This window comes from Buteo buteo, chromosome 12, assembly GCF_964188355.1.
Source record: "Buteo buteo chromosome 12, bButBut1.hap1.1, whole genome shotgun sequence".
NCBI lineage: Eukaryota > Metazoa > Chordata > Aves > Accipitriformes > Accipitridae > Buteo > Buteo buteo.
Window position 1 is genome coordinate 11,225,378 of NC_134182.1, and position 24,893 is coordinate 11,250,270.

The 24,893-nt window shown below is 37.3% G+C and overlaps 1 protein-coding gene across 6 annotated transcripts in view; it reads right to left on the reverse strand.

Moving 5' to 3' along the window:
* The window catches only part of KCNK2 (potassium two pore domain channel subfamily K member 2), a 129,424-nt gene that overhangs the window by 31,449 nt on the left and 73,082 nt on the right, over positions 1-24,893 (reverse strand). For all 6 annotated transcript variants that reach the window (XM_075042644.1, XM_075042645.1, XM_075042650.1 and 3 more), the window contains one exon: positions 1,258-1,418. In XM_075042644.1, coding sequence (XP_074898745.1) covers positions 1,258-1,418 — 161 coding nt within the window. The remainder of the gene's footprint in view (positions 1-1,257; positions 1,419-24,893) is intronic.

Sequence of the window (24,893 nt, forward strand, 5' to 3'; positions counted from 1 at the left end):
TGGCAGACCCTTTCAACATAGAAAAGGTGTGCTGCATTGCAACATCAGGGCTTGTTGCAGAAAACCAATCCTTCTAACACTTGCAGTGCTGATGCAAACAGCTAAAAAGGCAGGCTGCTTACTAAATATTCACTGGATATGACATGTCCTACATATCAAAAGACAAATAGTATTTCATACATGTTTTGAACATTAGGTAATAGTTAAACCTACAACATTTTTTTAAAGGTTAGTAAAACACATAAATAATTAATTTTATTAAGTTTCATTATGCCATTTATTCTATGCTTCAAAAATATCAGTAAATACATTTTTAATAACTGCATTAGTAAAATACAATCTTAATAAACTTTTCTGTGTGTGAAACAGACTAAGTCAAGTAAATTAAGTTCCTCTGCTAGAATTCAAGGCATTTCATTGTTACGGACTGGCTATGGCTGAGCTGTATCAATATCTGCACAAGCTTCTAGTCTGTTTAACAGGTCTCTTCCTCTACTAAAGCTATGCCACTTTGCATGAATAAATAAAGATCAGTAGCCAAAGAAAATGAAGGGCATGAACCTCTAGGCTGTGCTAAGCAGTTTAGCAGAAGAGGCTGAAAATACTTTGAACTGTAGAACATCCTATAACCCAGTGAGGACACCACAGAGGAGTCCAATGTCAGGGAAGCACCAAGAGGCTCTGTACCATTTAGGCTGTCCTTATTCTGTGAATGCCCAAAGCTTTAGTCACCTACAGACCCATAAATCTGAAAGTGTAGGTGCCTGCAGTCTGTAAGCATTTCCTCAAGTATGATGGCATCGGAGTAGAGATTAAGAACTGTGATTTTAGACTCAGACACCAAATGTCCTCTGTGAATCAACTCAAAGCAGCAGCAATAATTTCCACATTACCCCTCCAGCTCCCCTCTTCCATCTCTCGGAGTCACTGATTTCCTATCACAATCTATATGAGAACCTTTAAAGGTAAGCATCACAGCAACCTTAGGAGCATTATAAGGGCAAAGCAAAAATAAAATATTTTGGATCTTGTTCCTCTTCTCAACCATAATTATTGTAGAAAATGTTGGGCTTTGTCCAATTCTCAATTAGAGGTGTTCAATAATATGTTTAGACTTCACAAAGTTCTTCCTACATTTTGCTATACGTCTGGTTACAGTGATGAGCTATACCCTGTTTTTCAGACTTTTCATTTCACTTGTTACCTTCAGAACAATGAACAGCATGAAAAAACACATGAGGCAGTCAGCATACTCACAACAAAGGTATCTTCTACTTTGGCAATTCCTTTTCCAAAGATTGTCCCTAGTTGATCTCCAACACCAGCCAACAGAAAACCAAAGAGAGGAATTCCCAATAAGGCATAGATGATACAGAATATCTTTCCACCTTGTGTGCGTGGGGAGATGTTTCCAAAGCCTAAATTACAAACAACTTGAGATGTTTAAGAAGTTACATATATTACATTGCACATTTTAAAAGGACTCTAGGAACAGAACAGTTAAAAATAGGTCCTACTAGGTTAACCATATGACACAGCAAACATTGTGAAAAATCAAATAAGTGTAGGTAATATAATCCTCTCTGAGCTAAAACTAAACTGCTGCACAATTCACCAATTTATTTTATTTTGTATGTGTATTGTGGAGAAGAAAAACTCACAGATTTTTTTTTTTTAAATAAATGACAGCTTTTCTTATCTACTACATGTAGTTAATACCAGTTGGTTAAGCTATGCCTTAGCCTCCGCTACATGGAAACATCTATTACTGGACTTGTAATTGGCAGGCTACAGTACTTGTAAACAAGATACAATTTTCCTTCAGATGTGCTGTGTTTCAAAGTGAAGCAGCCTGAAAAAAACCCACTTCGATGAGCAAAACAGGGATTTCTAGCATAAATGGGACTACTTAGAGTCTTCATTATTAAAGGCTCTGGTTCTTTCAGTGTTGCAAACAAAGCTTAAAGAAACAGTTTACAGTTCACAGCTCTATCTGAAAGTGGAAATCATTTTGTCTTCACTGGCTTGGGTAAAAGAGCACCTTGATACACCTGTGATCCTCGATTGCTGCTGGTCCACTTAGAATGGAGAAACTGAAATACAAAGAGCACAGGCCCCAGCATCTGTGAAATGCCCTCAGATGCACCTCCCAGGATTGTTTATTTTAATGATTTGGCCAAGGTCACATAGGCAGAACCCTACAGACAAGTTTCATGAGCATCAGTCCTCAGTTTTAATTCAAAAGTTTTTCTCCTCCAAAGGATGACTCATGTTTTGAGGGAGCAGTAGTAGTAACACCCCAGCATTTTTGACATTGTTTCACTTTTCAACACAAAAATGTGCACTTCAAAGGAAACCGGAGGGAGAACGTGTCAGAAGAAGGCTTATTTTCCATGGAGAAATTAAACAAAAGCCTTTTTTAAAAAAAATTACCTTTTTGGTAGAAAAAATAACTTGTAAATAAAAAGCAAAATATTTTAACAAGTAATTGAGAAATCTGTTTCTTAGTGTCTTAAATTTTGCATAAGAGATACTTTTTATATACACAAAAATTATTCAATGAAAATCCAATTTTCCTGTGAAAAAGCTGATAGACAAATTTTATCGGCTCTACTGAGAACTTGCAATGTAGTTTTCTTTTAAAAATAGCTTAGTATTTTTACACAATGCGACTGTAAGTTTCTACAATATAAAATAGATTTCCTGGATATCTTAGCTAGATATCAGAATTTGTATTTAACTATTTTGAGCATGTTGGTTTAACATATAAATTTTCTTTATGAAACCTATTATTTTAATTTTTGGTTCTGCTTCCATGTAGGTAAGCTATAGCAAAGCTCTGTTATTAAAACTACTTTTTCCTTTCAGTACACAGGAGACAAAGCTGCCCCTCACTCAACTTCACTAAAATAAGTCACATTGGGAATATATTTTACTCCTAGATATTTTGCCCTAATATCAGTTTCCAGATAGTAATTGTGTAAACAATAAATGCAATGTTGATAGAGTTCAGTTAGATAAAAAAGTAAAAAAGTTGATATTAATATTTTCCCCAAATCTTGACTAATAAACCCTGTCAAACTAAACAAAAAGGACAAAATTACAGGAAACATCACCAATTACAGGTTATGGAGCCCTCCAACTTTGCAAGTTTTCCCTGCACTAATATAATGGAAAAAAAAAAAGTCTGACTCGGGCAAGTGGAAAAAAGTCACAGTGCCTTTAGACCAGCCTAGTATCCTTCCCTAACCCAGAGCCAGGGCTAAAATTACTGATTATTATAATTCAGGAAATTTTAGCTCCACTGAGTTCACTCTGTCCCTTCATGCACCAAGCAGAAAAGACCCTTGAGTTTTAAAATAAAATTAGCTCATCACCAACCAAAAAGGGACAAACAGATCCAAGCTACTCTGTTTCCATAAACATGCCTGTTTATGCATCAACAGGAGCTTGAATAGTTGCCAGGGTGTAATTCCTGAGGGGTCTTAATGTAACTCAGAATCAGGGGTCTGGATATATCAGATTTATAACACTCATACTAGAGGATTTGGAAACTGCCCTCCCTGGTTTTTTGGTGTAAGAACTGTATTCACTTGCTCTACAAAAGTGGTGTCTCGTAATGGTGACAAAATACCAGCCCTGTGAAGCACACACCAAGCAGGCAGTTTTGCTCAGTTAGCTTCATAAAACAAACTGACATTCTCTGTGCATCCCACAGCTATCACAGAGACAATTGCTACTGCAGCATACTTATCTGCTGCTAATTGGTATGAGGACACGAAGTTCACGTTCAGCTCTATGTATTTTCCTCCCTAAATCAGTCACGTCTTGCTCAAGAAAAGGACAGTACCTCACTTCTACACTCACAAATTCTTGCTTTTCATCCTGAAAAATGACAAATGAGTTTCTTCCATAAGCAACAAAGAAGGCCTTGTATTATTAATTGTACTTTAAAAATAATGTCACACATTACTGGATGAAATAGTACTCCAACAGGTAGTAGTTTACCTCTGTCCAGACGCTCACTGCACATAATACAAACCATGGCGCTCTTGTGGTAGGACATGTACTTTAGTGAACTGATCTGCCAAGGAGTTTCCATCACACATTAATCATATTTCCTACAGTGTCATGTTTTATAACAGTCTGCTGCTGTACTCCACAGCCTACTTTGCAAGTTACACAAATTCTCCTTACATCCTACTCTCGGTTTCTCCAGTGAAAAGCTAATCCATCATTTATGCAATGGGAGAGAAAATGTATTTATATTTCATATGGTTGATGTAACTCCTGAGGGGTTTCTCTCAGAAAAGTATTATTCCTTTCTTTAAAATAAATAAATAAGTAATCAGAAGAATTCTGCTGCTAGGTAAAACCCAAGGAAAACTTCATTTCAGGCACTGTGCTTGAAGTGGAGCACATGGCCGCAGGAATGCCACCACATATCCCTGCCTACCCACGCAGCTCTTCTCCACGTGCAGGGCAGGAACGCCTGGCATTGCTGCAGCAGCTCCCTGGCACGGCGTTGTCACTTCAGAGTTCCCACTTCTGCTCCAGAGATCGGCATAAAGTCAGTCTGTCTCGCTCACTGAGAAACCCGAGGGAATCGACCACATCACCCCACGCTCTCTGCTGCTCTTCCCTCCGTCCCTGGGAGGGATGGGGAGGGCGCACGCTCTGATCCTACAGGCAGCCTCAGTACCTCGGTCACTCTTCACACCTTCAGTCCCGTGCAGCTTTTTTCTTCCTCTGTTTCTATTAAGTGGGTAGTCCCTAGAGCCAGTTGGTTCCCCATTACAACAAATACACTTGGTTTTGAACATGGAAATGAACAAAGCACTTGGTTTAAACTTGCTGAATTTATCAGAAAGTTTCCCTCAAAGCTTCTAACCAACGCTCTCTGCAACGAACAGTACAGAGTGCAAAATTCAGCTTGCAGAATGGGATCAGTTTCACCCAAGATAATGTCAGACTGTCCTTCCCCAATGCACCCTCCCCACTTCACTGTCACAGTCAGGAGCACAATTTGCCTCCTAGTTTCACGAAATCCCTTTCATGTCCTGCTAAATGCTTAGCATGCCTTTAATGCCCAAAGGACTTTGTGCATTTGGAATACGTTGTCTCTGACAAGCAGCTATGGATAAGAAATGCATTTTAGAAGGAGCTTCCAGTAACCCCTGAGTGAATCAAGAATAAAAGGCCATTGTAAATAGATTGTAACTAATTGCTCCATTCAGCAAAATAACATATTCCATGGTTTCAGCTCCAAACCCCTTACAGCCTCCATGATTCAAATCAGATTCAAAGGGAACCTCAGTCCCTTTGGTCAGCAATAGAGATGGAAGCAAGGGTATGCTAAAGGAAAAGAAAAAAAAAAAGAGACTTTATAGGAATTCTTTATTTTCATGTCCCCTTTTTTTGACATATTTCTTTGAGGACAAAAGTGTCTGACTTTCCCATCTGAAATAGACTTGCTATTAAGTAGAAATTGCTAGCTTTAATAACTACAAATATGTTACTGCTTTTGAGCAAAACCATGTTTGAAGTTGCAATGTCTGGTTGGGGATTTTTTTCCCCCATGACAAACAATTGGTTATATTGCAAATATGAAAACATTTGAAATGCTAGAAGTTCTCATACAAGTGACTGGACACTTTTCTTCAAATGATGAGAGTCTTTGCATTCAAACCTTCATAGAAAGGAAGATTGGCAACTAATTTTAAAAAAAACCACCTAATTTCTGTTTCAAGTAGCAAAAAAGATCCCTTTGCTTTCTAGTTAACAGGTATCTCAGTCTTTCAGAAAGCTCTTTTAGATCCACATTTTCCAAGTGGAGTTAGAAGAATAGAGGCTCCAAGTGAATATATTTTCACAGAAAATTCCTAGATGAAGCAGGGCATCTACTGAAACTGGCTGGCTGCAATTAAGTATTTCTCATGTGAGAGATTATAGGTGCTTTTGAGAGTTCTAGGACTAGATTTTACTTGCAAAATTGACTGGAAAAGAATGTCACCACTTATGATTCATTTATATCAAATAGCTCAAGTGGGATTGAAAGGTCTGGGGAAGGTTTGAAACATTTTCTTTCCAAACAAGAAAATGTAAATTCAAATACCAGTAAATGTTTTCTCACTGTTTTTGACATACCTCAGATTACACAAGACATCATTCATCAGGTAGCAAACAAAGTGAAAATTATACTGAAATAATGTCATATATTTTGAGATATGAGAAACTACTCTCAGCTGTAGGTTTGGATATGTGGGCAATTGATGAAACAGTTCAATACTGAAAGAGAAACAATTCAGTGAACATGCACACCCTTAATTACATGAAAATGGATTACAGAAACTTGATACTGAGAAGATTGCATAGACTCAGAGGAAAGGGTGAGTTCCTGGCTGCTGAATTCCATGAGGCCAGAGCCAGGTGAACCGGCTGCCATGCCCTCGGCTTCAGCCACCAGACGCCATGTGCAACTGGCAGCGGTATTGCCGTAGGTTCACATCCACCCTGACTATGCAGCTCAATTACAGTGATTACCCTTTTCAAAGGGCATGCATATGTTTTGATATTGAATGTCAAATTGATTTGAAGAGATCAAAAGATGCTTTTTCCAGGCCCTGAGGAGCTATCTGACGAAATCTTTATGAAAGGTACCTCGCTGAATTTCTAGTAGCTAAGATGCTTTTTCCCTTTGGATCGCCACTTGGGCTCAGAGGATTAGCATTTAAATACATGCCCGCCCAACAGTGCCAAGGCAAAGATATGCACTTATTCATAAATAAGATATCCCTTTAGCATAAATAATAGTCTAGACATAATCATTAAACAAAATGGCAGTGTAAGTACCCATACTGGCTACGCGAAAATCTCTGCATACACTGCAGAAATAATAAAACTTGCATGTTTGTGTTCACTGCGTGGAAACATCTGCATTTTTACACTGACACCTTTTTCTTTCCTCTTCTTAACTCTGTCCTACACTCCAAAGTTTGACATCCTTGTGTATGCCCGTGTCATACACTTATATATTTATAAATAAATACTTCATGGGGTTTTACACCTTTGGTTAGTAATAGTGTAAGGGCATTTTCAGTCTTCCATGTGACTCACCTCTCAACATTGTGAAGTAGCTAGAGAATTCCTGTTCCCCTTTTTAGAAATAAGCAACTGAAGCACAGAGGGAAGGGAAATCCAAAATTCTCTCTATCATTTAGGTCTGTAACTCATACCAAATCTGTGGCTGAGAACTATGCAATCACATTACATTGACCCTTAACTATGGAAAGTTTGACATCTGAAGTCCTCCAAGAACTTCAGTCAAGCTTGTTCAAGGCCACACAGAAATCTGTTGTGAATATTTACAAAGTCTATAGACTCCCCTTCTGTCAGGGCCAACACACATGCACATGTGCATGCATGTATATACCTGGACACAGTGCAAGAGAATTTGAACACTGAATAAGGACAAAGACTATGTGCAAATCTGAATACCTGGATGAACTGAGTATGAATACCCTTGCAGTGAAAGCACAATATTTCTGTTACATATATACATGAATTCTTTCACACATGCACATACTATAACTATACCTTACAGCCATTGCTCACAAGCTGTTGCCTGTGGATCCCATTACAGGTATGCAGCTAACTCTCCTCCTCCAAGTTAATTCTTCAATATAAAAGTTAAATACTTTTCTGTACATGCAATTGATGAAAGTGCTGCACAAATCTTGCTGAAGGAAGTGCCCTGTGCAAGAACACAGAGGTGAAGGTACCTCTGTTTTAAACTGCAGTCTGTTATGAAACTGAAAATCTCTGCTTTACAGAAGTTAGGCGTAATTTCTTGATCATTCACTATAGCTTCTAGAAGCCAATTCTCTTCATAATTTTAGTCAGTGATTTGGGAACCATGTTGTCAAAGTACTGCTGTTTACTTAATATCATTGCTCCGCACACCACTCCCTTTGGTATTATCTGGATTCCAACCTACAAAATTCTGATTTTTTAGCATTAACCCATAATTCTGTGTCACAAAAACATCAATATATTGTTTTGAAGGTAAAAATGTTGTGGCTCAAGCCTGAAAAAAGACATTGTATTAAAAAAACCTCTCAGTTACCAATACCTCTCTTTTTCAACTATGAATAATAACAGGAAAACCTAGACTGACATTAATAAAATGTATAATATTCAAGAATTGACAAGACAAAGGCTGATCTCCTTTCAGTGGTTCCTTTTCATCTGTGATCTGTGGGAGCAGTAATCAAATCAATAAAACTTCTTTTAAGAGAAGAACAGACTATAAATATTCATAGAAAATAAGTTTCCTTCAAGTCAAAGTGTGTGCTGGAAAGGTGAAGGAGCACTGTAAGGAAAGTCTCTGTATGGATACAGAAGCTGTTGCAGCATGCAATAACTCACATTCAGTTGCTAAGGCAATTTCTCAAGGAACTGGGTAATAATTGTTAAAAGACTTTTAAAAGCTTAAACATCAATTCACATAGCTCTGCCTCCCAGTACAGGTTCTTCATTTCATTCAGCAGTCACTTTGCCCAGTGAAAAATATCTATTTCTCATCAGTAGTAGGACTTCTGTCCCTTTTTCAATTATTTGGTTTTTGTTGTTACTGCTTGCATTCATTTTACCTCTAATTCTTACTCTAGCAAAATTGAATCAGCTCCAAAATCCAAAAACTCCCACTTGCTTTTTTCCTGTAAGTGAGATTGCTCCGTGGGAGCAAGATGCCTGGCTAACACAGCTAGCGAGACCATGATATACTTCAAAGTAAAAAAGTTAATAGTTTACAATATCATGAAACTTTTACTACCCACTTATTCTTATCAATTGTAAACACATCTTAAATTTGACAGTGACACTTGTTCTGCACCAGTCATGAACAATATCAATGTGTAGATAAAATATAATGATCCAGGTGATCCACAGAAAAAGAAGAAATGTGAATTTTAGACATACTGACAAACACAATCTATGAACAATTTTTTCTGATGCTGTGACTTTAATGGAAATCTGAAATAATTTTTTTCTAGAGTTTGGGGGCTTTCTTTTAATACCTCCACTTTTCATTCCCTTTAAGTAATTGAAGAAACAGGTTTGGTTTTTTGTTCACAAATAAAGCAATTCTTGGTGCTGGGTAAAGCAAGCTTTCACTGGCCTCTCTATCCCAAGTACAAAGCAATCTGCAAGCTTTCCAACTTAAAAACTACCCTGCCTGTACACGTTTGTCTTCCCTACAAATAAAATGTAGCAAAAGTGCTAGCAAATTAAAACTATAGCAGACTTAGAGCAACAAATGAGATGTGAACAGCTAAAATATGTCAAGCCTCCAGCACTCGCCCTTTCTCTCTAGGGGTACTGCTATTCCCAGAGGTGAGAACATCTAGTTTCTCTTGTGAAACATGTTCTGTGCCAGCACAGGTATTCTGTAAATGCACTGTGGTTTCAGTGAAGTCACAGATTTAAAACAAGAACTAAAAATCCCATAATCCTACAATCAGCAGACTCAGACCTTGGATCATGTTAAGCCGATACAACTGGCCAAAATGAATGCAGGTACCTTGAACTATTAGGTAAGCTAAAATTTTTTTTGTGGCTTTAAGCTTTTCTTCATGCACCCTATTACACCTTAAGAGACCTTTCACCAGGTCAGTGTTCAAAAATGCAAATATTTTGCTTCATCAGATTTTTTTTCTGTATGTCCTGTATCTATTCTTGCTTATAAACTACACATACACAGCCTATGTATCTAGATCATTTACCCTGAATCAGAGATAGGCAGAGAAATTCTGGGGAAGAGAGAGCAGTCCAGGGGATAAGGGGGGCAAGGAGACTGCCAGGAAAGAGAACCTCCTCCTTTGCACATATTTTAAGTAGATAACTGTTTAATCTTAGTAAGACACATAGGAAGGAGGGCTCTTCGAGAGGAAATATACACACACACACATGTTATTTTGAACATAATGTCAAACAGCCAAGTATCTTATCACTAATAAAAATGAATCTTGATGCAATTAGTCCTAACACATACCAGCATATTAAGAAACAGTTTCCTCAAAAGAGTTAAGCTTAAAAAAGAACACTACCAAGTTTCTAAAAGAAAAGGTCTGAAGATTTTTATTCATAGTATTATTTTTTTTTTAAAAGAAAATTTTTTTTTTGTCAGTGAAGCTTATCATCAAGTGTGAGGTCATTCTCCTATTTATCATTTTTCTTTTTTATTTTCCTGGAGCAATCTTTACAATTAGGACTAACATGGAATCTTAAAAACAGAAAAAAAATGAACCACCATGCATAAATAACTTCTACTGGCTTCACAATTTGGCTTCTAGCTACTTATGTGTTATATTCCTGATTCAGCAAAGCAAGTAGCACACTTAACTTTAAAAATGTTTCCATTTATCTCTATTCAGGTAACATTTAAATACCTGAAAGCATACTCATTCTGTCAGCACATACACCTGCAAAGATGAACAAACATATATATTTGTCAGATGAAATTCTTTACAGATTTTCAATTGATTTTCAAAACCATCATGATGTGGCAGAAATCAGTCCTGGAAATCATACTGTCACCAGCTCTTTAATGTCCCAGAATTTCACACTATATATCAAAAATCTTTTGTTATAATGTCATTATCCAAGCAATTGAAGTGCAATTACAAGACTGCAAAAATATTTAAAATCCTTCCAAGGAGAAAGAATTAACTTCTGCTTCTACAGTTTTCAATTTTTAGTGACTTAAAACTATGCAGGTGTGTGGGTTTTTCCTCTGCAGCGAGAGTGCTTCAGCAGAAGGCAGTGGAAGATGCGCAGTCTGTGGCTCACCAGCATCCTACCAACCCTCAGTACAACTCCATGGCTTCACCCAAGCCATTTGGTGAGAATCCCCAGAATGATTAGCTCACTTGATTCTTTGGCAAAGAGAGCAGTCTAAAGATGGGGATCTATAGAAAAGAATAAAGATAAGTTTCTCCTAAAAGTCTGTGATTCTAACCAAAAGTTCCTACCAGAGCAGTAATTGAGTATAAAATTGTCTCTCTGCATGCTGTAAAGCAATTAAAAAGATTATTGTCAGGCAGTACAAAATAAATTTCAAAGTTTGTGCTTTTAGTGCACTGAAATATTTTGGGTTTATATTCCCAGCTTGCTTTTGAAAGAAGCAAATGTGAATTACAGTGGACAGGAATTTCGGCAATAGCAAAATCATAAGAAACTATTTCCTTCACACCTTTCTTTTAAATACACAGGCTATGATTTATTTTTTTATTTTTTTTTTTACAAAGTAAGATGAACCTTTTAGAAATCTCTTATTACCTCACCTGCACATAGGAATATAAGTCAAAATGGGACAGAATACTTCATGAGACAGAGAATAAGGCTTTCAGATAAAGGTCTTAAATTTATATAATCTTGCATTTCAGTTCACAGGGGGAAAAGAAACACTAAAATAAATAAAAATTAACTACATGTAAAGATACTTCTCAAACATTATTTCACTTCTCCCTCTACCCTCCAAAGCCCTGAGCTGGAATACAAATAGCTAAGTTAGTGTAGACTAAGCCATCTGACTCTACAAACATAGCTCTGAGTCTTGCTTGGACTATGGGATACGTACAGTCTCCTGAAATCAGGTGTGAAATACACAGTCTCAATTAGACCAAGCACACCAACTAAGAGTAAAATAAATTATTTACTTATTAAACAAAGGGAAAAATCAAAAGGAAAATAACTTGAGAATTTGACATCTAAAAAGCTCAGATTATTAGCTGAAACATTTCATGCCCCTCTCCCTCATGGCTGTGAGGCACTAGGCAAGACCTGTCTCTTCCCTGGCCTTCCCAAAAAGTCCTCCAGGTATTCCCCAACCTTAGATTCTTGTAGAGGCTATCAGCCTGCTGTCCTTTTTAATTCTAAACTACTTGGGGGCATTTCATACCCCGCAGGGTCCAGCCCTTCATTTGCTCCATCCTTTGGTGTCTGACAGCCCACATGAAAGCAAACGGTGACTCGGGAAAGATACCGGAAGTGAATGAAGTCCTGGGTTGCATCACCACTGCCAAACAGTAAAATGGAGTCTGAAAAGGAAAGAGCATCACCTCTGGGAGTGCATATTGGTGTCTTTCAGTATAAAAGTTTTACGTTTGATGGATGCAGGTTTGATCTATTTTCTACTTTGAGCAAACTTCTTCATCCGTATGCCAGTTTTAAAACACAGAAGCATCAATTTGCTTTTTTTCTCTGTCTCTCCTTAAGTGTCAGTACATCCTGAAAAAGCAACAGCTCCCTTTTCATCAAAAGCACAATATCCCTTTGAACTGAAAGACAAGGAAAACCATTTCCTGAATAAAATAATATTGTTTCTCTTCCCCTAAAACAGGAAAGCATATAGAGATATGGACAGCAGTTATGCGAGCTAAGGACAGTAAATCTTAATCACTTTTAAATAGAAATATTCCTTGTATGAGGAGAGGACAGTTACATTAATTAAAGTATACCCCCTGCCCTTATTCAACCTTAAAAATTAAAAGAATAAGATTGAGGTAAGAAGAGTAATATTCTTAATAGTATTTTGGCAGATAGCATATATTGATATGAATTTTTCCACTGTTATTATAGCACTCTGAAATGCATTGCAGAAAAGAACATATGTTAGTTAGCCTCACTAAAGGTCACAACTACTCCGTTACTACCAGAAATAAGCAAATAGTAGCTCAGATTCATCTTTAATCATAGGGAAAGCTTCATCAACATTTTAGCTGCTGTGAATTCCATATTAGTCACTCTAGTTTGAAATAGCAAATATGCATGGAATTTAAAATTCCATAGGCTACATTTCAGGAAAAAATCCTGTCTAGAGAAAGAAATTCTGCACTCATTTTCTTTAAATGTATTTTACCCTTTCACACAGAAATAATATTTGCCAGAAAATATTTAGAAGTTTTTTTACAAATATTCTGCAGCAGTGTTCATAAACTGTCTTTGAAGATCTGAACGGGTGTTAAGTTTAAGCATATTTCTACTCCTTTGGGCTTTTAAGACACTTATGACATTTACATATATAGTTTTTGTTCATACAAATATTTACTAAGTTGTTGTTTGTAAGCATTTCCATACTGAACAGGTATTTGTGCTTATTTCACATACTCTCCTCATGGGACAATGTGAAAACCCAGACATTAAGAGTCTAGGTTAATACAAGAGTATTACTCGTCATACTTTTATCTACCCCCCCACCAAATGTTTCCATTTTTATTTAGGAATATACAATCCTGAAGATCACACACATAACCAAGACTGTCTATGCTGAAGGGTTTAGAAGAAGCCAAATGTTTCTTCCAATTTTTTGGCAAATAATAATAGCTAATTTTGCAGAAGCCTGCATAACAATCACAAACAGAGAAAACAAAGAAAAAAATATATACTTTCCCAATCCATATTACTTTCTTTACATTCAGCTTGAAGCAGGAAATCAGAGCAGCTAGTTTGTGTCCAAATATGTAAACAAAATTGTCTCCTATTTAATTTATATGGAATCATCACAGAAAGATTACTACTCAAAACAATTTGTAACTCCAGTTGCTTTTGCTTACAGGATCTCATTTTCCTCAAGCAACCAGAATGGAACCTAACTGGGATGATAACTGGGAATACAGTGAATGTTTAAAAAAAATCCCACTCAATGCCTAAATTCATTTGTTTACACTACAATTGTCTGATTCTGCTGGACACTATTCATTCAAGAGAACACCATAATCTTCTGATTATAACAATTAATTTTGCAGCAAGTAATTAAGCTATCAAACTGAAGCCTAATTATTTTTAGCTTGCTTTAACCAGGACTTCTTTTCTGGGACCAGAAATATTTGTAAGAGCAATCTGTGTCAGTTTGGTATCTCCCAGCTTCATCTGTCAACACAAAAATGGGAAACAAATTGTTTGTTGCCATTTTGTTTTTTTCAGCATAGCTCTGTGACTCTTGGTAGAAAACGAGCCATCGAATGAATTCTTTATGTTTACACACAAACAGATGAAAGCTAAATTATCACGTCTATTCATATACCCAAAGACTCAGTGGGATTCATTCGTCTAAGTCTTTTGATTCCCTTCTTTAAGTGATCATGTACAAATGTTATGATATTTATCATCTGGCATTTTAAATTTTTCCACACCAAAAAAAATATCTTTAGGTTCTCAACTGGCTAAGACATTAATGAAATCCTTACTGCACCCCAGATGTTAAAGTTGAAGTCAAAAGAACTTATGCACCACATTTTTTCCCCCCAAATAAGATGACAAAATCAACTACATGTGTTTGTGGTCCAACATACATTAGCTCCAATCAAAACGATGAAACTCTGGGACCTAAGAGTTTTCCATACTATAGTTCCTGAAATCAGTCTGAAGTAGTACTTCAGTATTCAGAGCGTAACAAAAAGTGTACTGCCACCACACAAAAAAAGGGGAACATTGCATACTGCAAGAGTTGTAAGTGAATGAATGGCAATAAAAGTTCTTCCAGATGGAACTGTTGGCAATTTAGATTACTTGGTAGGTAAATACTACATCACTACATGCACTAAAATACATTAAAATCATGAATAATCAGACTAGAAATATTTTTTTCTAAACAATTCCATGTAAATTTAATTTACACTTAGTTCTACAGTTCAGAAGGGTGAAAATAGATAAAAAGTTTGAACAGAAATAAGTGTTTAATGAAATGCCTACAGATGAAATTTATTCTCAAAAGAAATCCTGTTCCCAAATGCATTTTTCTACTAGAATAAAATGGTTATATATGTCTGCTAGAGGAAGTCACAGAAATAGAGCTGAATGATCCAAAGCTATCTTTAATTGTAATAGCCATTGTGAAAATAAGTAGACATAGGACTCACACGGAGCCACACTTGGGAAACAGAATAGACAAAGATTCCACATAATAGTATCCTATTCCTTTCATGTCTTCAATTATATTCATGTAGCATACACGCACAAAAAAATTAATCAGGTGCAATAGATATGCCTTTCCTTCTTGTTACTTTAAGAAAATTGCTGTAGACATTGGCTCATACTAAATCAAAGTGCTCCAGAAATACAGTTATTTTTATGAACACGTATTGGTTATTTATTGAAGTAAAGAAGAAATGCCCTTGCAAAAAGATATTAAGACTAAGCTTTGAACACGTCTGCCTTCAGAATCCACACATACAGGTTAGAAATACATGCAGACAAGAATGAAAACAGACCAAATCATGAGTTTGTATGCAAAGAGCCAGTCTCATATCTCTCAAAGTGACAAAAAAAGGAATCAAATTTTAAAAATCAGAACCTCCAACGTGGGTACATAACAACCCTCAAAAAACCATGTACCAGACACAGATTTTTGGAAGTGAAATTGCAGGTTATCTATTCTGATGAGATGCTTAAGTACTTGGACATCATAAGATGTTGATCATGAAACACATGAATCACCTTCCTTATCTTGAGAAGGTTTTTGCCAATTAAAAATGCCAATCAATTACAAGAATAGTATAACAATTTTCCACAGATATCTCTAGAAAAATAAACTACCTTTGAGATTATATATATTTTCAGATGTGTGTTGACTAAAAATAAAGTTAGAATCATTTTAACTATACATTTAACAAACTCAAAATAGGTAACACCCTTCCCAATTTTTCTCCAGGCAAAGAACATACTGTGAACTGGAAATAAGTGTATTCAGTACTACAGAGAGAGTAACTGGCTCTATATACCACAACTCTTTTTCCCTGCACATCTTAAAAAAATCTATTGCATATGACTAAGCCACTTGATGCTACCTCTTCTATCCTGAACAATAGCCTCCAGATGCTCATTTTCATATATCAGTAGAACTGGGGAAAAAAAAAAAAAAATTATAAATCTGATGCCTGTGATGTCTGCAGTGGAGAAATACAATCTGCATTTAACAGAAGCTGGCATAGAGCTTTTCAGCACATCATTTGAAAACTACATTGTGTGCCTCAGCTGTGTCATACAACCCCATGCTCATGAACCCTTGGCAAACACTACAGAGTCCTAGTAAATATCTAGTACACAACCAGTCTTTCCTACAGCACTGTTATAATTTTGATGAACTGAGAATCTAGAAACCACACACTCCGTTGAACAATTTACGCTAGGAAATACAGGATTCCACATAAAAATAGCCTCAAAACCAAAAGTTTTCTCCAGTCAGTATATCATGGCAGCATTTAGCCAACAAAAAAATTAATTTATTTTCTTATTTGGCATCAGTATTTTAGGATGCAGGCCTGCCTGTAACAATGGTGGAAGACTAAGAGAAACTGGGCAAGTGATATAAGAGGGACGGAAGTTCAAATCCAATTTTTAGAATTGGATAAAAAAGGTTGCACATTTCTCAAAGTGGCTGATGCTTCTCTTTTATTATCTCACTCATTTTAACCCCTACCACTCTCAAGCTGATTTGAGAACAAAGATCTCCTTGCAAAATTATTGTCATATATATGAAAAATTCAGAGCTTGAAAATGGATATACACCCTAGCCTTTGGACAGTCATGTAATAAAATTAAGAAAGTAAATTATAATGCAACTTCTTCCTTGGAGGTATTTAAAATCCCTCCATGTTGTTCATGCACAAAAAGAAAACCAGACATGCTGCTAACTCCACTTCTCTTCTTTGGGGAAGCCACATGAGTGTGTCTTTTTTTCCACTGTATTTATAAGCAGGCACAAAGCATAGGCCTGGTCACTTGCCATCCCTTGATTTCACTATCCACATGACTGTTTCTGGCTTCAGCTACCACTACCCGTGTTGCTTGTTATCTTCTAACTTGAAGGAGGAAAAGGCATCTTTTAGCCAAGTGACATGAGATGTCCTGGCTGAGGAGGCTTGAAACAAGGGAGAACATGAACAGCAGAAAGAAAAAGCAGAAGGGTTTTTTTTTCACCCATGGTTACTGAATTAGCTTTCTTTTATTTGCTCCCACACTCCTTTCACAACACCCCCTTCAGAGAAAGTTGACAAACTCTTGCGCCCCACAGAATTTAGCTCAATTAAAATGTCTCTGACCAGAAATGAGACCAGGATCCAGAGCTCTGCCAGGGGCTTTGACCATAGTACCAATCCTCTGCAAATTTCCTAAGACAATATCTTATAAAAGCTGGATATATTTATGTTTTCTACCAGGGATTAGACCTGCAGAAGCTAGAACCCTGCTCAGGGCTCCAGAAATTCCTGAGATGTTAGATAAAACTGCATTATTCTCAAAGGGACTGATAATATGCATCCAAGATCACTCCTGCTATCGCTCAAACCAAAAGTCTCCCCAGACAGTCAAGCCTACCTGTCATTCAAGAGCTTCACAAAGAACAAAACTGCATAGCACAAGTGCCATGGACCCCCTCCCACAAGGCAGGGAAGTATCAGGGCAAAGAGGAGAGGACCAAAGCTGTCACCACATCAGCACCACAAGCTACTGGGTCACACAGCCTTGGTGCAGCCATTTGGCTGTAAAACCATCTGTTACCCCAGTTCAGACCAGCACTGCAGACACCAAAGGTTTTTAATCAGTGTTTACTTGTATACTGGTTGAGGGGATCATTTGTATCTTTGCATCCCAGAGACAAATACGTTCAATGGACATTATACAGCAATTACCAAGCTATATCAGCTACATGTAAAGTAACACTCAAAACAACACCCAGAAGGAAATCTTAGGTACACAATTGATATACAAGAAATCTGATTTCTCATAGCTGGTCAGCCTCTTTCCTCTTTGTATTAATTTGAAGAGAAATCTCTGCATGAACAAAAAGTTGTTAACATACACTTATGTGTCTGGAGGTGGGAAAAATAAGTGACTATTAAAAGGTAAATACACATACTGCTTGTAAAGATGTCTATATATATTTCAAAGATCCTGATGCAAATACATACGTGTAAACATATGTTCATACCTTTAAAAACATATTATTTGTGCAGTTAGAGGATAAAGAAGTTTATTGTACACAGATTGTGTTATACTGTTCTTCCTACCACATGGCCGAGCCATGGTACTGTAGCCAAATACCAAGAAGTCTTCATATTCTAACATATAACAAGACATATCCTTCTGGAGGTCTTTTGCTGTTCCAGTTAAGTTATTTTAACCCCCATTAGCTCTGAGCAAGCTGAGGTAAGTTATGTGAACAGCTGTGGCTGCCCTACAACACAGCTACCAGGAACTAAATTGCTCCACTATTAGAACAGGTAAGAGAAAATCTCCAAAACCTCCCAGTGCAGAAGTACCTTACTAGGCTGGACTTGAAACCTTTCTGCATTGTCAGCTGGGACAGTCTATGCAGCACTGAAAGCAGCACAAAGGTCTGAACTCAGCTTCTGTGTACCAAGTCACCAGTTTTGAGTGGGACTTCAGTGGAAAGTCTCCGAAACACAGTAAGCATGGGTAGCCATTGGTGAAGTACACAATAGCTGACTGCTGAACTTACATGCTTTAAGGAGACTGAAAGCCAGTGAGTCAACAGAAACATACAATGTCTATGAAAAATAGAATTTTGATATGTATATGAAAGGACAAGGATTGGCAGAGCGGACTTTAACAGTATCAAAATAAAACTCATCAGAATCTAATGTGCAAGAGAGAAAACTAGAATGGCATTGATTTGAAGAAATATTAAAGAATATATAGCCAATTAACCTGGAGGTAGTTTCAGTAAAACTACCTTTACAATGGACCATGGTTGTATTCCCCAGATTGAATGAAAATTTTTTTAATACTATTTTTTCCAGTGTATTTAAAATAATTTGTATTAGTATTAGCACAGAGTGCCTCACAGGAAGCACAAAATGTCATGACTACAGAAAGACTTCAGAAGCATATGCCTCTAACACACATTGAAAACAGAAGAGTGGAAAATTCTGGGGTCAGACATCACTGAACTCGCAAATGCTGAATCCAGCTGTAACACCAGGCACATCTTGTCTTCTCCTAGCCTCAAACTCATCCCTTTTCCACAAGAGTTCTCCAAGGTCCTGACCCACAGAGAACCTCCTCGCGCTCCTCCAGTGAGGCACACCCACAGGCATTTGTAGGCTCAGGACCTAGCGTTTTAACTACACCACATCACACATGCATTATTTTTAAATGTTCATGGTTGGATATGATTACATCTGACTCATGTATAGATTTACTAGCTGTATGCATCAATACTGTCAAATGCTGCCAAATCTGCTTTTCTCTCTGGAATCTTCAGATTTTAATTTCCCTAGAAATTTCTTTGTGATTTAGTATTTACCTATAGTGTTAATGATAGTGCCATATGCAATATATTATGTGACAGATTTATTACTAGGGGCTCACAACTGGACTAGCCCCAAAACTAAGTTTTTTTAAATGCTTCATGATAAAAAGAAGCAGCTCCAAAGAGTGCCACTTGCTGTCTCAAAGCCCCCTCCCCATTCAGATGCAGGCTGCAGCTTTCCCTGGCAAGGTGTCCTCTTAGTTCTGCAGTTATTTTTCTGGGTGAGTTCAGAGGGACAGATGGAAAAGGGGACAAGAAAGGTGGGTGTAGATGAACTTGAGATGAAAAGGATGTTAGAAAAAGATAGGGAGAGAAGGAGAGAGTGCTGGAGAAAGCAGCCAGCACAGGATGAAGAACGCCCACTTGGGCTTCCAGACAAATCAGAGGAACATCCCAGCTTTGATTCTTAGGTAGGTGTCTTCTCTGTACAATTCCTCCAAAGGCCCTATGCCAGGGAGACATAACATCCCCAGAGCCAGAACACGCTTTGCACTATTCTGTGTCCAGTGGTCCCTCACCAATAAAGCTTTCACCATCCCAGCTGCTTTTTCAGCTTCTCCTGCTACGATTTTTTTGGGTGCTAGTTAATAAGCAGATCTCTGTGGGAGCATTTTCACAGAGGACTGCAGTTGAAGTTTCCATCCTCTCTCTGCGTGACTACTTAGCAACATGCTGTTCTAACAAGCATCTGGTAATCTTTCATGTCTTCCAACAGCTTTCAATATTTCATTCCTCTATCCCATCATTAGAGATAGGTGCTTTAAGTAGAACACAAAAATTTATCTTTTGAAAAATACTGAACTTTCTGGATGAGGATGAGAATGAAGTAGTTCTATCTTTACATCCAGCACATGAACCACCTTACAATTGCAGGAGTGCATGACCAGCCAGTGGCAAGCTGCCATGACATATTTATTGCCCTTCTGAAACACATCACAGCATGTATCCTCAGCAAAGGCACACTGCTCACTGTTGCATGCAGCCCGGCTGGCACAGAACTCACACATGCCCAAGACTGACAGGCTACTTTCATGATGGTTAACATTATATATTCATATATATGCACATGCAATCACACATCTGTCAAACATAGGGTTCACAAAGCACCACAGTGTAAAGCTACCCACTCAAACATGATGGGTTGGTTCCTCTCAAAGTCAAATATAAAAATTCTTGATGCTAATGAGATCTGAATATGGATCCCATCCTATCATCAATCTCTGTTTTATTGCTAGTTCTAGGGGAAAGTCCTCATGTTTCTTTCTTTGATTCCCACCTCTACTACCCTATCATGGCTGCAGAGCATAGGACAGGACTTGTTCAGCCAGGCAGAACCTGGAGAAGGGAGGTCTTTAATGTGGAAGCCAATGTATTACAACTTATTTTCTTGACTGACAAATAATTTTGACTGCTTCATTGTGTTTTATGAATCATATCTCTAAATTCATTTATTCTAAAGCTGATATCTTATTTTCAGCATATGATGGAAGAATGATTATTTCTAATTAGTCCCTATAAGTTACCACTGACAGAGAAATATTAGACAACCACTAAGGTTGAGGTGCTCTAGCTATCAAACAAAACATGTGGGCTTGGAGGGGGAATAAATGAGTAGCACAGATAGGTCTTTACACTTCCACTGTCAGTGCCGTACCTGATATTTGTATGATAATCCAGCAGCATATAATTATGGAAATCTCATTTTAAAAATTAAGTGAGAACAATAAACATTTTAAAATGTTTTACTATGGGAGTGGAGACATGAGTCTCTCAATGTCTGCAAGATGGTTCAAACATTTCATAGAGAGACCTAATAATAGTTCTTTCATAATCAGGATGGTAGAACAACACAAATGGGATAAAATGACAGAAAAGCAAAATGTCTTTGAGTATCTGATATAATTAGAAAAACAACAGTATTTGGGGTAAATGAGGCCTTCCTCAGCTGTGCCCAAAAAGCTCATCTGTTCTTTCAGCTGTTTTGAGTGGATTTAGTAAAAGATAGTGCCTTTCTCTACAAATCATACCTCTTCTTACAAAGTAGTAATCGTCCATTATTGAATTCTAGTCATGTTATAGACATTTTTCTCCATCATAAAATGCTGTGGTTTTATCAATATGTAGTAAGACTTGCTCATAAAAGATGAAATCTCTACAAAACCCATTCTTCCAAACTTGCAATAGATCACCAAGAAATCATGATCATACTCTACTACAGTCTACTTCTTCACACAACCATTCCCAGGTTTATGAACTGCCTTCACTAGACTTATCTGAGAATTACTTTAATTTTAAAGATAACTTAAAATTTAATTTAAATTAATCTTTAAAATACCCAGTTCCTTTCCTGTCTATCTCTTCTTCCCTATTAATATTATTGATTGACAAGGCTGCTTTTTAACTCTGTAAATCTCTCTAGTCTACAAGATCAAAAATTTGCCATACTACATTATCATGTAGGTTCATCAAGCTCACTACCACTGGGGGCAATTGCCAGATCTGGTTACTTCAAAGGATAGCAGAACATGTCATAACATAACACACCTTTCCTATTGTTCTTGAAGGAACTATACTCCTGCCTTCTCTGTGCATCATTATTTCAATGAAACAAAAAAGCTGAACTTAAGATATCAAATGTTCATTTCTGTTATAAGGTCTAATACATGAAGTTGCAAGACTAGGTATCTGCCATCTGCAGTTCCTGCAACTCCAGCCTTTAAAATGGAGCATGATCCTTGGTCTCTGCAACACACTGACATTCCTTCATACTAAAAATATCTGCTGCACAAAGTCCCAGACAAATTGATACTGTACACTTGGTCATGCAATTCGGGCTTCTCACCCCACCAGTGAGGCACTCCATGCAAATATTTGTCTCTCCTGCAAATAAGTAAATGAAAATAAAAAGAAAGAAGGACATGTTGGTATCTTACCCTGTACACTAACCCAAAATCAACTGGTTTAGTAGCAGGATACAATTTTTTTTTTTCCTTCTTATGCCAGACCTACCAAAATCACAGTCCTGGTTTCAGCTGGGATAGAGTTGATTGTCTTCCTAGTAGCTGGTGCAGTGCTGTGTTTTGAGTTCAGTAGGAGAAGAATGTTGATAACACTGATGTTTTCAGTTGTTGCTCAGTAGTGTTTAGTCTAAAGTCAAGGATTTTTCAACTTCTCATCCCCAGCCAGCGAGAAAGCTGGAGGGGCACAAGAAGTTCGGAGGGGACACAGCCAGGGCAGCTGACCCAAACTGGCCAATGGGGTATTCCATACCGTGTGATGTCATGCCCAGTATAAAAACTGGGGGGAGTGGGGGCAGGGGAATTGCCACTTGGGGACTAACTGGGTGTCAATCGGCAGGTGGTGAGCAATTGCATTGTGCATCATTGGTACATTCCAATCCTTTTATTATTACTGTTATCATTATTAGTTTCTTCTTTTCTGTTCTATTAAACCGTTCTTATCTCAACCCATGAGTTTTACTTCTCTTCCCGATTTTCTCCCCCATCCCACTGGGTGTGGGGGGAGTGAGTGAGCAGTTGTGTGGTGCTTAGTTGCTGGCTGGGGTTAAACCACAACCACCACTCTATTGGTAATACTGCAGCTTCAGAGGCATCTATGAATCTATGTATTTAACAAGACATCTAGCAATGAAATCTTTAATTCTTGCATTTCAGTATCTTCACTCTTATCTAACACTATTTTGAGATTAATATTCTACTAGTAGCAATTGCTCAGTTATAATGTGTGCATTTCTGATGGCACTGACTCATTTCTTCTCTAATTATTGCTGCAGAACCACACTGGTTACTGCTCCTTTTACCCAATTGCAAGAAAAGCATAGCTTGAAGATTGCAAGCTAAAAAAATAGAGCAAAGAGTACAGAATAATGACTTCTCCAAGTCTTCACTGACCTATAGTGCGCAAAAGGGACTATCAGTTTAGCTGAACAATCAAATCCATATTTCATATTTGTCTGTAGACATGAAAATTCTGAACAATTTAACAGCAATGACTAATTAGCAGTCAAAAGTTCAGACAAGAACATGCAATACTTGCAAGTACAGATTTAAAAGCTATTTACTAGGATGAAAAATATATTAATAAGAATCTGCCATAAGTCATTACAAATTTATAGATGTCTCTTCACACAGATGATCTACAAACCATCTCACAGCAAACTAAGGTATTTTAGGCAAATGCAAACCTAAATTACATTTTTATGTAGCCTAAGAAAATACCACTTCAGGGCTCAGATAAAGCTCAATAAATCCCATAATGAGACACACAAAAATTAAAAATTTCTCAGTCTTGATGATCGATAATGGAGCAGTGAATCAGATAATGGCTTCTTATTCTGGTAAGCACATTTTCTCTGGCCAGTTCTTAACCAGACACTAGACAGACATATGGTCAGAGAAGTTCTTCTTTCTCAGGCTGTTGAATTACACTTTCTAATTACACTGTCCAAAGTGTGGAGCAAGGTTTATAGCCCCTAATATAGCTCCTTCCACATCCACCATCTTTTCTTCTATTAAAGAAAGGATAGAGCAAGCAGAGAGCAAAAGTTTCTTTGCCTTCACCAGGAGCACTGTCATAGCTGTCAGTGCTCTAACTCTTCCCGAATTCTAGCAAATGTATTTTCTTGCACCCATTTCTCCAAGCAGCAATCATGGTTGTTTATCAAGAGCCCAGATGCCGGGGTTTCACAAATAAACTATGATTTTCTGATCAGAGTGAAGTTCATCAATCTGTGGTGCAATAAAAGCATGAATTGGTATCTACAGGTCAGTTTGAAGAGGAGAAAAGGTTCAACAGAGCAACAATGCTGGCAGATTTCTAAAAGCTTTTGGTGAAACCAAATGTGTTTCAGCATGTGTATATCCAAATCTAAGACTACATTCAGACTCTCAACATGATTTCAGAGTGGGTGCCAACAACATATAATCAAAGACCTTTTTAAGCCACTAAAATTACTGGTTATTTCCTATAGAGAATGTTACCTGCTTAAAAGCCAAAGTTAGAGGCTCTAATAGCCTCTGACATTACTTTACCTTATTTAACTAAAAGATTATAGAGTAAGATTAAAAGATCTACCACTACATCGAAAAAAGTTTCAGTCTTTTTGTCTGTTGTGGCTTTTTATTTTTTAAATAGTATTCAAATATCACATAAAATTAGATCCTGTAAATTAGAAATAGTAGTGATCCTTAATCTGAGAGAACTTTGATGCAGGAATTTTTCTTCATTGCAGACCTAGTAAAAAAGATTAGCATTTTTAACTGTATATTGTAAGATATCTCTCTAACATGTCATTAGTTAAACTGAGCAATACAGACACTTGATCATATTGCTACCATTATGATCCAAACTACTTGCTTCAAAGAGTTTGTGATCTAAACAAACAAGACAGAAAAAACAACACAACAGCAAAAAGATCAGAACAGTGGATGGCAAGCACCATGCTGGTTCCACAATCATTTGTTTGCTGTGAAGCATCACACTGCAAAAAGCCTCAAAGACCTGTGAACCAAGGTCTCCCATCCATCCATGTTTTCCCTGATAA